General features: G+C 40.0%; 2 protein-coding genes and 1 long non-coding RNA gene across 9 annotated transcripts; 2 read left to right on the plus strand and 1 right to left on the minus strand.

Annotated features, from left to right (window-relative positions):
• Positions 1 to 221: 221 nt before the first annotated feature.
• LOC121589948 lies at positions 222 to 3,913 on the minus strand. 3 transcript variants are annotated; one of them, XR_006004365.1, is made up of 3 exons: positions 3,780 to 3,913; positions 1,854 to 2,959; positions 222 to 1,734 (listed from the first exon to the last, which is right to left on the minus strand). It is a non-coding gene; the product is annotated as an uncharacterized LOC121589948 (long non-coding RNA). The 3 variants fall into 3 exon arrangements; XR_006004364.1 differs by having other exon boundaries at positions 1,808 to 2,959; XR_006004363.1 differs by having other exon boundaries at positions 1,796 to 2,959.
• A 706-nt stretch (positions 3,914 to 4,619) lies between these two features.
• Positions 4,620 to 8,266, plus strand: LOC121589166 (transient receptor potential cation channel protein painless-like). Of its 4 annotated transcripts, none has more exons than XR_006004270.1 (6): positions 4,620 to 5,115; positions 5,295 to 6,999; positions 7,097 to 7,219; positions 7,296 to 7,411; positions 7,623 to 7,667; positions 7,739 to 8,265. XR_006004270.1 is itself a non-coding variant. In XM_041907846.1 (6 exons), the coding sequence occupies exons 1-6, from the start codon at positions 4,891 to 4,893 to the stop codon at positions 7,757 to 7,759; spliced, it is 2,256 nt and encodes a 751-aa protein (XP_041763780.1). In that variant the 5' UTR covers positions 4,620 to 4,890; the 3' UTR covers positions 7,760 to 8,266. The 4 variants fall into 4 exon arrangements, 3 of the variants coding, with proteins under 3 accessions (XP_041763780.1, XP_041763779.1, XP_041763781.1); XM_041907846.1 differs by having other exon boundaries at positions 7,092 to 7,219; positions 7,623 to 7,683; positions 7,739 to 8,266; XM_041907845.1 differs by having other exon boundaries at positions 7,092 to 7,219; positions 7,739 to 8,264.
• A 2,285-nt stretch (positions 8,267 to 10,551) lies between these two features.
• On the plus strand, positions 10,552 to 14,876 carry LOC121589167. 2 transcript variants are annotated; one of them, XM_041907850.1, is made up of 7 exons: positions 10,552 to 10,718; positions 10,781 to 10,975; positions 11,299 to 13,002; positions 13,101 to 13,228; positions 13,598 to 13,707; positions 14,344 to 14,382; positions 14,451 to 14,876. In XM_041907850.1, the coding sequence occupies exons 3-7, from the start codon at positions 11,580 to 11,582 to the stop codon at positions 14,656 to 14,658; spliced, it is 1,908 nt and encodes a 635-aa protein (XP_041763784.1). In that variant the 5' UTR covers positions 10,552 to 10,718; positions 10,781 to 10,975; positions 11,299 to 11,579; the 3' UTR covers positions 14,659 to 14,876. The 2 variants fall into 2 exon arrangements, with proteins under 2 accessions (XP_041763784.1, XP_041763783.1); XM_041907849.1 differs by having other exon boundaries at positions 10,552 to 10,975.
• Positions 14,877 to 16,159: the final 1,283 nt, after the last annotated feature.

Genomic DNA, 16,159 nt, shown 5'->3' on the forward strand with positions numbered 1-16,159 from the left:
CACCTTTGCTGCTGCAAACGCTTGTTTCGGAGGAGATGGTAACCAGAGCATCGAGATGGAAAGAAAGAAAAGCTCAAACCCCCGAGATACGATGACAATGGTGACGTGAAGCGCAGCGTCCTTTTTGACGATGGAAACGATGGAATGTATGTTTATTTATGAAGCTTTATGAATTCTCGTTCTACTCATGCATAAACATACAGTTCTGTTTCGTTATTTTTATTTTTTTTTTATTTTGCACAATTCCATCCCACTACTTGGTACATTCTCGACGAGTTTCCCGTGACCTACTACTTCCGCTTGATGTCAAGAGCCCCTTTATCCTGGGGGTGGGGGAGGGAGGGATCCGGGATGAGCGGCACACGTTTCATCGTTATGCCGATTTCAGGGATCAACAAATCCACTTGTAGAGAAGCAACGAAGGCCGGAAGGCCAGCAGCGTGATGAGCCTTGTTATCGATTTAGCTCTAATGAAGACCGTCCTTACACTCTTCCCGGTGTCTGGATCCTGGATAAGGTTTTGAAAATTCGTAAAATACATTATACTAGCCCAGTGTGCTGGAGCAATGGTGCTCTTTCTTTCTCTAGCCGCAAAGCTCCTGGTGAAGGCAACTTTGGGCAATCTTTTCAAGTGCATTGAATTGTTTTTGAACGCCTTTGAGATCGTTGTTGGTCGGATGGGGTCGGTTGTGATTACATTGAATATTCAAATGTCACCCCGTGCGGTGATTCCTCTTGCTCTGGGACGCAGCTGCTCATCATCCTGCGACTCCGTACAGCGATCCGACGAGGCATGGAGCACGGAAACATCTTCATGTAGGAAAGGCTTCATGCATCCGGACGTAATTGGGCGATGGTGTAATCTACAATTTTAAACAATTTACACACAATTTACTTTCATTCGGGGCGAAACAAAGGCATGTCACTACTTCCGGAGGAAACACAACCACCGTGAGGTGAAGCGTTTTGTAAATTCCATCCCACCGAGAGCTTTCAGAAGGGTAAGACACGTCGGAACGGTTCAATCGTACACATTGGCACGATACTATTTATTTAGTCAGCTGCACAGGTAAGCAAATGGCCGTCGTCGAGCAATGACGGGACTGTTGGTAATCATCGAAAAGCACTACCGTCTGTAGAATCTGTCGATCTGCATGGTTAGTATCGATTTAACGCGTAATTTTTATGTTTTGAATTCACTCAGTTTATTAACAAAATAAAAAGGAGGACGCTGTTATCCGAGTACCGTCTATCCGGCTGTCCATATATCTTTATCTCAATATCTTTGTTATTGAGAAACGACACAGATGACATTGCATGCCGAGGAGGATATTTGAAAAAAGTGCATTTACCAATATTTTAAAAAATCCCAAAAAATGTGTAGCAAATAAACATTTACTGTTTGTGTGATTATCCGTGTAGCTTAGGACCGGGCGTTAGCCGATTAATCGATTAATCACTAGTAAAACATTATTTAAATCAATAACTATAGGTTTAACAATTGTTCATGCACACAAATGAAGCTCAAACATATCGCTAGACACTAAATAGCTGCACATAAATATTGTTTAGCAACTTGACCAACGCTGCAAATGTTCTCCACGCTTGAACAGCTGTCAAATTTATGTCCACGGTTTAGCGGCCCGCCGTTTAATCCGCCCCGCATAGTCGATGTTCTACTCTACTTGGGCTCACTATCCATGTCATTCAAAAATTCGCATAAACGGCGTTCCACTGTAATAAACAATATGAAAATACACAAAAATTAGGACTATGCCGCGCACACGAAACGCACCGTCGGCCCTACAGCCTGATGCACACTAATTCCTTTTGTGCACTTTGCGCAAACTCACAACACAAAGCACGTATCGCTAGTGTGTGCGTCGTAGTGTGCGTGAGCGCAACGTTCAGCGATCGAGCGCAACTGCTACGACGAGTCCAGGGCTCGGCACGCCTGTCCACAACAGTGATGAGTAAAGAAATAGCTGCTAAGCTGATCTTCGCAATGTTTCTATACTTTGATTGAGCATTAAATAAAAGCATCATCTTGGAGTTTTGCTTTGCAGAAACAAAGAGCTGTATTTGTACTATTTTATTGAAAATTCATCATTTGTTTTTTTTCTGTCCAAATAATGTATTGCGTAAAATCTGATTTGTTGAATCGGCTATCTGTAAATAGCATTGTACTGAAATCTTGAGCAACAAAATTAAAAAAAAACTCTAAAACGATGGCATCCAAGCATTTAAAGGAAAGAAAATACGTTGCTTTAATGCAACTTTATAACAATTGAGATGATAAGAGCGTTACTTCGAATCGTTTGGTTTTAAATCCATTGAATAGAATTCTAATCTTGCCACGTGTAACTTCCTAATCAGCTTGACCCACTCAGACTTTGACCCTATTCCATTCCGTATTATTACTGATAATAGAATGCAGGCCAACAACAAAATCTTTGATACTTTAACTACAATTTGTTGGTATAGTTGTGCCTTTTATACTAGTACAAATTTCATTTTAACCATTTTTTTTCGCTTACGGAAATATGATGATAATCAACATCCGCCACGCAAGACATCGTGGCTGTCAAGAAAACTATCTTAATTTGATAACGCTCGCTCGCTATGAATGCACGACATTTCGAAATTCCTCTTGCCTGCATTCTGAGATGTTCTAGGAAACATGAGTCGCTCATTACTGATGAACTATTATTACTCATATTTTATATGTTTTACAGATCCAAAACAAATAGTTGAGCGTTACACTGCTTGTCATCAACCAATTATGACTTTTTTCCAGCTATATTTCATGTAAATTAAATAGTGAGTGTATATAACAGATGGGCTTATAGTGGTCTTCCTCACTAATACACCGACAAACGATTTGGCACTACGTTGCATGACCAAATCTAGTGTGCCTTGAAAATAAAACGGTGTCTCGCAGAAATGGTAGATGACGTTGCTATGGAGAAGAAAGAAGAAAGAAGTCTATAACCTAATTGACGGTCATTTATTGCAATAATATGCACTTGATGGCATGACTTGTGTTTACAATTTTCTTATGAAAGCACAACAACTCTGATAGACTGTAAGCATCCCCTTCTTGAAGCAAAGTGATAACACGTTGATCTCATAAAAAAAATCCCAATCAACATCCTTTATTATTCGGATTTCTGCTGATTCAGCAATGGAGCCAATGAAGCTCCTCAGATTACGGCTATGTATTATGAACTCGTTTTTTCTTCTTCTTTGACTCATTACACGTTACATTAAAGATAAATCCTAAGAATCAGTAACAGTTCAACACACGTGTATGCATTTGTAAATATTTAGTAGGATGAATACGACATCTTTGAATTCTGATTGTATCCCGCTTCGGTATAGTGACATTTTCCCTCTGTCTTGATACAAGTAAACTCTCTGGTTTATTGCCATTAACCGCAGCACCATCGCTTTCTGTCTATTAATATTAATGTATATTAATTTCACTTATTATTTAAACCACTTCCCATCCCCATCCCACACGGTGTTATCATATTATACATCATCATTATACACTGAACCTACACGTTTCTTCTGCTTCACATGAGCTTCACTTGCCTACTGGTCTCAGTTTGATAATCAAACGTTGAATTTGCTCGACAAAACAATCCAATACGTTTCCGCTACCACTCGAATAAATCTTCACCATATTACATACACACGATCGTAGCCTTTTTCGTTTCGAATTAAATTTCGTCGGAAATCACTCATCATCCTATTTGATACTTACTTATACTTACCTACAAACCATAAGTGAGGCCAGCCGACTGTGTATGACAAAGGTAAGTATTGGGCGAATTCTCCAAGACGAGTGCCACAGTTCCCGCAACAACTCAACGCAAACAAATAAACGCATCGCCTTACAGCATTACACACGGACTACGGAAACGCGTACTGGACCATTCAAGTGAATGATGCAAACACTCTAGTGATGGGCGTTTCGGAGCGCACCAACGGCTGCGGAGCAGGCTCTGACTTTTTCCCGGAGCCGGTTCCGTTCCAACTGCTTCGGACTACCGGTTCAATCGAGACGTATGATAGCGTAAAAAACGAATATATCTGCTCGCAAGTATGGTAGCTAACACCCGATGTGATTGCAGTATTGACATGAATGACGTTGTGTAGCATTCGTTTGTCGCGTATTTTTTAACAATGTTAACAAAACTTTTATTTTTTTATACATTCCTTTAAACATGAGTTACTCGGCTATTTACGGATTTTCTCGATTGAAACCCTTTTTGAAAAGGTTTTGTTTTTGGTCCGCTGTGTTAAAAGCGGCTCTGGAGCCGTGAGTGCAGCCGAAACCCCTCAAATAGTTTCGTTTTTGTTCATAATTTGTAAAATATGCATTACATATTCAGCCACATGTTATGTAAAATAGAATAGCCATAGTTTTAAGGCAGCATGTTCTACTAGAAAAACCACCCGGCTCCGGAGCCGTTGGTTCGGAGCCGTGGGTGGGGAGCCGGCTCGGGAGCCGTTTTGCCCATCACTAGAGCACACACTGTTATCATATGGGAAAAGATTCGGAGATTTTTCGATCGCTTTGCGCAGCAGGCTAGCTGAGATGAAAGAGCTTATTTCTAAAGCGTTAGTTTGCCTCACACTCTTGTGAGACAATGTTGTGTGGGAAAACACCAACAGTGCCATACAACAATTGTTCAAAACCAAAAATAAATCGGAGGAAAAGGAAAAAAACAAAATCTAAAATAGTGCTCATCAGTGTTTCTTTTGCTTTTGCTTTGTCGTCATCATTTTATTACTGGTACTGCTTGGTTCTCTCGTAGCTGCTTTAAACATATAATCTAAAAAGTGCATAACACAGATTAAGTGTTAAAACATATTGTAAAAATGCTGTACAACATAAATGAAGAGGATGTTACCCTTGCCCAGAATGATCTGCTTAATAGTTTTCGATTTAAAAGATTAGCTGAATTCACACAAATCCTAAATCGAACAAAAAATTCTGCACTTAAACCAGCCATCGTACAATCGGTGTTTGAGGCTGTTTTATCCCAGCCAAACAGTGAAACATATCTACAAGCATGTCTAGCTCATGGAGCTCGGGTTGATAAGGTAATAAGTAATGATGCATGGTTCGATCCACGTTGAGCGAGATCACAGCGATTTTGGCAGTTTTGCAACAAACTAATCGGACTAACAGCATGGCAATTTAGCAATTTGGCTCAATGTGAAACAACCTTATGATTTAACAGAATGAAAGGAAATGTTCATGATGTGGGTGTATCTTACAGAAATCCGGCCGAGGAGAGTACCCGATACATCTAGCAGCAAAATCACGCGACATCAACAATTTGAAGCTACTGCTAATACGGCACGAAGTCAACGTTAATCAACTGTCCGATGATGGCTATAGCGCAATTGATTTTATATGTCCATCACACGCTGATGAACACTCCGCCGATACCTTCGCCAAAAGTATTGAATGCATAAAGCTGTTACACAAACACGGGGCCACTATAGACACCTCTAACCTAGCGAAACGTTTAGCAAAGTTGAAGCAGGAAACCGAGATCATGGCTGAGTTTATGCAAGGAATTGAACCCTTCGTAACGGTGGCTGCAAGCGGCGTACCTGAGACTGAGACTGTGGATAACCACATGTTATTGGAGAATGCCATTACATGTGGGAACTTGGAGAGGGCTAAACAAATCATTGAATCGCACGCAAGCCCACAAACCTCACCATACATATCCAAGAAAATACTTACCATTTGCTTTGAACGCGGATGCTTTGAAATGTTGGAATATATATTACAAATACTTCCAGCGACTGAAATACAGCCTCGGATAAGCCAGAAAACATGGATGTCGTTTCTGGTACAGCGTGTAAATGGATCGGATCTCGAGTGTCGGTTTTTCAAATGCTTAAAGCTATGTCTGAGCTATCCTCAATTCGACATCGACGAAAGAAATGGTTGGGATTATACTGCTTTACACTATGCGGCCACCTTGAAACTGAAGCACGTGCAGGAGCTGCTTCTTCAGAAAGGTGCGTACATAGGTGGAAGGGACATATTTGGCGTTTACACGATTAGCCAAATTGACCCACTAGTGCTGGTGCGACACTTTGATTCCTGTGTGTACACTAGCCCCAGGATAGGGGATGAGCATGGTGCAAACTCACCTATTGTATACGTTGAGTTGAGCAACTTTGTTCCTCCCAAGCTCGAGGGAAACGAGCAACACTTCACACACTCAACACAAGATAAATCCTATAAAAGCTTGCGACCTGCATTGATGGAGTTCACCAATGTGTCCAAATTGTCCAGGTTAAATGAAAAAGAAAAAAAAGCTCGCCAGCAGCTCATTGAACATCCAGTAATTGCTACTTCTCTTTACATTCGTGAACCACCACCGACTACAGTGGGATTGTTGTTGAGATTTATCAGATTAGTACCGGCTATCTTATTATTTGTACCCTTGAACAGCTGGTGGTTTATTCGGTGCGAGTCGATTCTGCTCATTTGTCTCTTCATATTCGAAGTCATCCTGAACGCCAGTTACATCACGCACTTTTTTGATAAACGCAACAAGAACAAATTCCAATCGGTTCCTAATCCAACAATCCTCTGCACCATGCTGGTGGAGATAGGTTTGATAGCGTGTTTGATATACTTCACATTTTTGGAACACAGCAAGGTCCATCAGCTGAGCTGTTGCATTTTTCTCACTGGATTCGCCACTAAACGGTTCATTGCCAGCTGGGACTGTTTAGCTGAGAAAATCCATACACTAGACATAGTTGTGACGAACATTATATGCAACATTTTTATATATTCGTTTATACTTGGAATATTTGCGCTCTCCTTTTGCGTGCACGACTCAAACTTTGGGCAAACGGTTGTACTGCCGAATAACACTGCTAGCTCAACTAATACGACCTTTGAGTCAACATCCAAAACCGCGAAATTGATTGAACAACTGGCGATGTTTGATGGTAAGACTCCTTCATTCCCTGTTCCCGTTAGTATGTGTTGCTTGTTGCGTGCAATAGCTAATTTGCGTTTCGTTGCTTTTCATTCCTAACAGGAAAGATAGTTGTGTTGGATAAGAAAATAGACTTGGCATTTTATCGAGTTGATGTTGTAAGTTTTCTTATTTTAGTGCCAATTGCTTTGGCGAACATAATAACTGCTTTAGCAATTACAGATGTTTCGGTAAGTAACGGTATGGTAGATGGATAGGAGCATTACCGAACACAACATATTACAATTCCTTGCATGTTGATTGCAGGAACTCACCGCTCAATCGAGGTGTGTAAAAATTGCTCTCAGGACTAGCAGCGCTTTTGTGCCAGAGCATCCGGCCGTTGAGCTGTGCAGAGGAATGTCAAAATATGTGGAAGAAAAGTAAGTTTCCACCTCAAACCTCCAAAGCCTACCTCGTCAAACATTGTATTGTCTTTTCGGAGGAGCTCTCTGCTGAGCTGGTGGCTGTCAAATAGAGCAGTGAACACTAACAGTAGTAAATCTTCAAACGCTAAACAGTAACTAACCAGCTAAACATTATTGACTTTTGTTTATTGTTTATACAACTTCTTTCTATACTTTCATATTGCAGATGTTTCTCTCTCAGGAACCGCAATAATGTGCAATACATTGCAATGTATGTTACAAGTGTCGTGCGTGTCAGTAGTACAGTACTGATTTTTAATCACTTTTCTCATTTTTTGTTAGGTACACTGGACGAAACCATGAAATAGAACTTCACAGAGTAAACGACGAAGCCGAGAAGCCAGAAATTTTATGGAAAGCAGACGACAAATTTACCAAATTATTAATAGATGCTGCATTTGCTGATGAAATCACATGAGGATTGTGTTTTTGATTAAAACCAGTTCATTTAAACTACAAGCAAAGTTTACAGTTCACAGTTCAGTCTCTGACCTGTACGGATATATTTGTGATAAGTGCGATAGACTTTATTTAAAAAAAACACCAAAGAAGAAACATACCGGTTGAACTAATTTCTAAATATTGAAGAATTATCTAGAAGTAAGGGAACTCTACTTAGTCTAGGATAGCATATAGCATAGTCATAATAATCTAAGTAAGCAATAAGTGTGCCGGGCCCGACGGCGCTTTAAAACCGTCTGCTACCACGGAACAGTACCGGGTAAAGGAGTTCGGGAGCGTCAACTGTCCAACTGTTGAAAATTGTTTTATAAATAAAAAACGTTTCAAACATAACACATAGTATCCTGCTAAACTTAGCCACCGTAAGGATGCTTAGTTCGCCGTACTGAGCTGTACGCCTTACTGAGCTCAGGAAGCTCTTCTCCTCACAAACTCCAGCTAATGCGTCGCTCAAACAAACCTAGATCGTTTGCATCCACCGCTCGAATGGTTCATGACTCGTAGTCATAGAGGACATCTCACATTTCGTGCGGCCTCGAAGTCTTCTCGCTCTCATCCAATACATTGGAGAGACCGGTAAAGCACCGCACCTTTCAGGGCGATATTGAAGAGCAGGCAGGAGAATCCGTCACCTTGCCTCAGACCTCACAGGGTCTGGTGAGATTCGAACGATTTCGAAGTAACGATCAAGTGCGATACTCTCAGCTTGCGCTGCACCCCGTTCATGGTGACCTCAAACAGCCCGATCAACTTCCTACGAATGTGGAGCCGCGGCATAATGTTCCATTGCTTTATGCGGTCTATGGTGTCGTAGGCTGCCTTCAAGTCAATGAACAGGTGGTGCATAAGGATCTTTCGCTCTCTGCTCTTCTGGAGGATCTGCCGTAGAAAATTTTTTTTGATCGGTGGTGGATTTGCCTCCAACAAACCCAGCTTGGTAGCTGTCAACGAAATTTGTAGCAAGAGGCGCAATTCTGCTGAACAGGATCTGGGACAGGATCTTGCAGGTGGCATTAAGGACTGTGATGGCTCGAAAGTTGGAGCAATCCAGCCTGCCAATCTTTTGAACCCACTCTATGGTGAGTGACACCCAGCTTCCACTCCTCCGGCAGTTCTTCGTGAAACGTATGACCTGTGCATTAAGGTTTCCGGTGATGATCTTCACACCGTGTTTCGGGCAGCGGACGTACTTCCTATCCAGCTGCGTATAGAAGACTACCTTTTCGGCATTGGTGCTCCCAAGGTGCAGACTGTGCACCTTAATAATGCTCAGGTTGAAGAATCCTCAAATATCCTATCGTCAAATATATCTTTGAATAGCCACCACCCGATCACTCTCTGTTGCATCGCATAAAGCACCATCAACGCAGTACAGATATGACCATCCCACGAAAGAGTTCTGCAGTTCCGCGTTCCGAGCATCGAAGTGTAAGTCCTTGTTCCTTGTGTGGCTTGTTTTCCTTACGGTGCGTAGGTATTTTGGCAGACCTCTCCCACCGACAAACCGACGTGACACTGGTGTTACAAAAGTGTCCCACAGGAAAGTACTGTCATTTACCAGTGAGGCGAACACTTCTGTCAAAGAAAGCTCTGTTCACTGCTGCTTCGATGTAAACAATTTTTCTAAATACAAATTACGAAGGAAGCGTGAAGCAAGATTTTGTAAGAATTATTGGAAAAAACACCCAGGAAAATCATTTTATAAGTTTCTAAATCAATGCAAAAGATGTGAGAAGTACATAAAACAATACGCAATGGAATTTGCAAAGAAAACAAAAAGGGGGTTTAGCAGTTTCTTCTCTGTGTCAGTGTAGTAAGCGAATCATTACAGAGATGGCGCTAGTGTTTAACGTATTTTCATTTGAAATAAGGAGACAACTTTTGAAGCTCATTTTGTTCGAAGTGTCACGTCGGTTTGTCGGTGCCTCTCCTGCCACCTCCAAGCTCATCTCATGAATTAAGTAAGTTAAGTTAAGTAATAAATATATAGCAAAATGTAAATCAAGTGTTTTCAATAATGTTTAGATCGCTTTAAAAAATGCAAATGCTAGCTCAGAATCAGTGAGTCACTTCAATCCCATCATTTAATTCTTCGTATTTCACGCAACAACTGTTGTAGGCTCTAGGCCAGTGGTTTTCAACTGGTGCGGAATACCCATCAAATGGGAAATTTTTACTTTGTGAGGGAAGGGGGTGATTTTTTAATCAAAATTTCGCTAAATATTATGGGTTTCCTATTGGCTATAAGTGACTTCGTCGAGATTGAACCTAAAATGGTTGAATGTTGTTTGGTCGAGCCTCTGAATCAGTTGGTAAAATACAGTGCCTACCATAATTATACGGACAGTCGTTTTTTTCGCGATTTCTGGAAAATCTGGAGGAGATACATAAAAAAGAACAGTGAATGTATGAATTGTGCAAAATGTTGATGCAGGTTATGATTACATTCCTAATCTATGTATGATACAATTGCAAACATTTGCATTCAGCTAAAAAATCGTTATTGAGGTTTTTGTGTCGCTTTTGTTTCATCGGATCAGCGTTGAACCGTTATTCACTAAATTGATAAGGCTCTCATGGCAGCTACTCACTTTATGGCTGATAACAACTTGCTATTTATACTCTCTTTGTAAGAACTACAGAGTAAGCGAACGATGGCATAATTAGCCAGCCGAATTTGCAATTCAACTAGTTTGGTTCCTTCCACCGTCCGGTCAGTTGCAAATTCTTTTCTAAACAAGTGAAATTTCTATGTGCTTCGTGGCGGAAAAATATGGCTCAACAGTTACAAATATTCCAAGTAGAGCTTCATTTGCAATGTATTGTAGAATGTGATTCTATTTATGATTTTTGTTTATTCAGAAGATGTTGAAAAACTGTATTGCAAATCAAGACCTGTTTTCGTTCCAATGGATTCTTAATACGCTAAAAAATGATCCACAATTACAAACCATCTTGGCGACAGTCGTACAATCTGTGTTTGAGGCTGTTTTAACCCAGCCAAACAGTGAAAACTTCATCAAAGAGTGTCTAGATAATGGTGCTCTCGCTCATAAGGTCAGTGTTGGTGTATAGTACGTTCCACATTGAGTGAGATCACAGCGGAGTTGCGATTGCATGGAATCAGTATTTCACTGAAAGCCAAGTCCACTAGTGGTACAGGCTGACCTAGACGGAAAACGGTGTTGCATATTTGAAGACACGCTTGCGCTTCGATTGCACCGAATCATGCCCGGAAATGATTATGACAGTTTTGCAACCAACTCATAGGACTGACAGCATGGCAATTTTGCAATCGCGTTTGCAATCGCGCTCAATGTGGAACAACTTTATGATTTAACATATTGAAAAGAAAGATTCATGATGTGAGTATCTTACAGAAATCTGGCCGAGGAGAGTACCCGATACATTTAGCAGCAAAATCACGCGACATCAACAATTTGAAGCTACTGTTATTACGGCACGAAGTCAACGTTAATCAACTGTCCGATGATGGCTATAGCGCAATTGATTTTATATGTCCATCACACGCTGATGAACACTCCGCCGATACCTTCGCCAAAATATTGAATGTATAAAGCTGTTACACAAACACGGGGCCACTATAACCACCTCTAACCTAGAGAAACGTTTAGCAAAGTTGAAGCAGGAAACCGAGATCATGGCTGAATTTTTGCAAGGAATTGAACCCTTCGTACCGGTGGCTGCAAGCGGCGTACCTGAGACTGAGACTGAGACTGAGATTGTGGATAACCACATGTTATTGGAGAATGCCATCACCTGTGGGAACTTGGAGAGGGCTAAACAAATCATTGAATCGCACGCAAGCCCACAAACCTCACCATACATATCCAAGAAAATACTCTCCATTTGTTTTGAACGCGGATGCTTTGAAATGTTGGAATATATATTCCAAATACTCCCAGCGGCTGGATTAGAGTCCCGGATAACCATGAAAACATGGCTGTCGTTTTTGGTACAGCGTGTAACTGGATCGAATCCCGAGTGTCGGTTTTTCAAATGCTTAAAGCTATGCCTGACCTATCCTCAATTCGACATCGACGGAAGAAATGGTTGGGATTATACTGCTTTACACTATGCGGCCACCTTGAAACTGAAGCACGTGCAGGAGCTGCTTCTTCAGAAAGGTGCGTACATAGGTGGAAGGGACATATTTGGCGTTTACACGATTAGCCAAATTGACCCACTAGTACTAAAGCGACACTTTGATTCCTGTGTGTACACTAGTCCCCGGATAGCGGATGAGCATGGTGCAAACTCCCCTATTGTTTACGTCATGTTGAGCAACTTTGTTCCCCCCAATCACGAGGAAAACAGTGCGCAAAGCAAATCAAATGTACATGTATCCTATAAAACCATGCGACCTGCATTGATGGAGTTAACCAATGTGTCCAATATTTCACATTCCGAGGAAAAAATACGCCAGCAGCTCATTGAACATCCAGTGATATCTACCTTACTTTACATTCGGGACCCACCAGTAACGCCATTCGTGTGTTTTTTTAAATGTATAAGACTAGTTCCGTTTATGTTAATGTTCGTTTTGAACAATTCTAGCTGGTTTATCTTGTGTGAAGTTATATTGCTGTTTGGTCTCTTTATATTCGAATTCGTTCTGAACTTCGGTTACTTCAAGTACTTTTGCGATACACGTCGCAAGCATCTTTTCCGATCGATGCCGAAAAAGTCAATCACAATGTTGATAGAAATAGTGATGATACTACATTTTATGTATTTTACATTTATTGCATACAGTCAATTGAACCAGCTGATCTGTTGCATTCTTCTTGCGGGAATCAACGCAAAACGATTCTTTGCCAGCTGGAAGTGGTCGGCCAAGAACATTTATGCGCTAGAAATTGTTATGGGGAAAATTATACTCTACATTTTGAATCACGCATACATATTTATAGTATTTGCGTACGTATTTTACGTTCAAGCTGTATTTTTAAACGTTGAAATAGAGTCTTTGGCGTCTAATAATACTGGAAGCATGACAAATACGACATTAGCGTCAATATCTATTGTCGACAAACTGCTTGACCAATTGGCGATGTTTATTGGTAAGCCTTCTGTTCCTGTTGTTATTGATTACTTATAAAATCACTATCACTTACTTGCTATCACGTATCACTTACTTGCTTCTTTTCACTCACAACAGGAGAACTAAACATAGCAGACAAGAGACTTGACAGCTGGTTTTATAAACTGATCGTTGGAAGTTTTCTTATCATAGTGCCAATTTCCTTGGCTAACCTAATATCTGCTTCTGCAATTGTAGACGTTATGGTTTGTATTATAGTATAAAGTTTGCATTTAAAAAATGAACCTTTTGCGGCTAGTTGTTGAAAAACAAACTAAGATACTTTCCTTCCATGTATATCCTTTGTTAGGTTGAAAGCTTAATTGCAAAAATAAATCTACGACATTGCAAGCTGCCTTTCCCCAGTTATCCTGAATTTTCCGGCTATGGCGAACATGCGTGTAGACATGTTTTTTGAAGATCTACCTAAATGTTTATCAGTTCCTCTTCATGTTTCGCGCCAACCCTTGATAAATCTACAACTCATTGTTCATATTTTTCAATGCAAACTTAGATTAGTTAGATAAATAAGACTAAATAAGACACATTGACATTCAATTTTCTTTCGACTGCAGAAAATCTACGACGAATCTAGGCGCATAGACATTGCTCTTAGGTTTGGCTACGCTTGCAATTTAGAACATCCAGTTTTTAAGTTTATTCAATATATTATAAATTGGAAATGGTTAGTATTCATTGTAATCTACTACATCTACATCTTGGGGTTCAAAGCCAGCTCATCTTAACTAATCATATCAGTAGATGAAGTACTAAAAATATGTTATCCATTTCCAAACAGAAAACAGAAACTGAATCTAATAGACAAAGTAAAGCTTTCATAATATTCTATCTAAGTCCTAAAACTAAATCCCTACCATTCAAAAGCAATACACAAATCTTTGAACTAGTGGCGACAGCCTGCCAAAATTACAAATACAAATGGCCTTTATCAAAATTGAAAAATAATGTTACAATCTTAAAAACAAACTAATTTATTTGAGCTGATTTTCCAGACTTGAAATCACCCAGTCCAATATTGAAGTGATTTGGAAAATCCTGTTTTTCTAATCTCAAAAAAATATATATTCGATTCACTAAAAATGCATGTCATTTCAAATTTCAAAATATTCGTACCTGGCTGGAAACGTATTTAAAATCTCAACATTTTTCTATATTCTCATCTGAATGGTGATGCGATCTCTAGCTGTTCGATAAAAAGATGATTTTTATTGCTTTCATCAAATCTAGAGAAAGTCATCAGCAGCATACATTTCTAGAATCTATTTTTCTAAACATTTTTTTTTATCTCTTACTGTTAAAGGTGGTTGATGCTCCGGGATGATGTGAAATATATTGCAATGTATGTTATAACATCGTATTGCTCCTACTGATAGTGCTTGATTTTAATACCTCTCTTATCGTTTTTAGGGACACTGGAAAAAACTTTGAAATCACGCTTCACGTAAATAACAGGAATAAGCAGGAAATTTTGTGGCAAACAGACCGCCAATTTGCCAAAAGATTAGTTAATGCTGCATTTGCTAACAAAGTGCAGAAGACCCCTCAATCTGAGTCGAGAGTGTTGCGCAAATCTTCTCGATTTAAAGAGGAGAGGTTTGCGACAAGCTCACTTTGAAGATGGTAGGCCACCCTAATGCTCTTGCTCCCAAAATAGTGTCACATGCGTTGCGTTCAAAATTGTTACATTGGTTGGATAAACGGCATATTTCCTTAATTAATAATTAATATCATGCTTTGTTAATTATGACGATGTTTTTTCATTATGCTGACTGTTTATTTTATGTTTTAAAATGGTAATAACAATTATTTTAAAAAATATATATATGATATAAAATAAATTTACATATTAAATTAAAAATTTCATTTCATATATATTTGTAAACCCGCGAAATTATTTCCATGCTCCGCGCTCTCAGTGCCAAACTCTGCCAGCAGTGCTACATTCCGCAATATTATTATTATTATTATAATTTAAGGCAAATAAGGTAGACGATTAGTTCGCAACAATGTGTTCTCTTATTAATTACAAAAACAAATTATTAATTTGTTTTTAATACAATTTAGCCCTCACCATATACTCAAAACGATAAGCCTTGCTAAGCCAAACCCCTTCTTAAAAACTGCAACAGCAACTAACGTCCATTATGAATCATATTAATGACTTCGCTGGTGATGAAGTCATTTCACATCTAAAAGAACGGCTATGTCGCTTTTATATTACAAGAGGAATGCATCATCATATCAGCAGTCGTGATGGACACATGACAAAAAAACTGGCTCGTGCTGGCCGTTGTGCCTTAGAACCACACTACAACTCTTCTCATTGCCCGAGTCCGCGTTGTAATAATAATGAAACAGTTGCATTGATAGTTGGTAAAAGAGGAAATCTTTATGTTCATTAGCAAACGGAAAAGATGTGCTGAGAACATCAATGTCAAAGAGTGATGTGAGAACTTCACAAACGCGAACTATGATTTTTTTATTCAGGAGGAACGGTCCAAAAAGGCCGTATTGCTTGAACTATGATTGTACAGCGGAATAATCGCACACAATATTAAACGGGGACCGCCCAACTGCCTGCAGAAAGCACCGGAACAAAGCATCCCGTTGGTCGTATTGTAGCAACAATGGCTTTGCCGCTAGAAAAATTGCCCTTCCTCTAAGCTGTGCACGGGTACGTGCATATACCGTAAGACAAAAGCGCTCAATACTGGCTGCTAAAGATGGAACACATTACAAATATGCAGGAATGCTTTCTTTTCATTCTCCTAGCCAGCGTTGAAGCGGGAGGAAAACGTCCTCCACCCTGCACCGGTCAAAGTGAAGCTGAAATCAATACTCATTGCGCTCGGGATGGAAAATTTACCTTTCACCGGATATGGTATCGTACAATGTGAGCGTAAGCACACCCCACTACGAGTGTTTGTAGAGGAAAACGGGAAGGGAAGGGAGTATATTGTATAGGGTAAAGAGTATAATATCACCAAACCCGGTCGTCTCGATGGCAAACGATCGTTTGATAGCTGCCAGCCTTTCACCGTCTCTTGCATCACATCTCCAACAGTAAGCTTCCAAGGCAAGGAATCCACCACCTTTGCATGTGTGTGTGTGTGTGT

Source organism: Anopheles merus, chromosome 2R (genome assembly GCF_017562075.2).
Source record: "Anopheles merus strain MAF chromosome 2R, AmerM5.1, whole genome shotgun sequence".
In the NCBI taxonomy this organism is placed as follows: domain Eukaryota; kingdom Metazoa; phylum Arthropoda; class Insecta; order Diptera; family Culicidae; genus Anopheles; species Anopheles merus.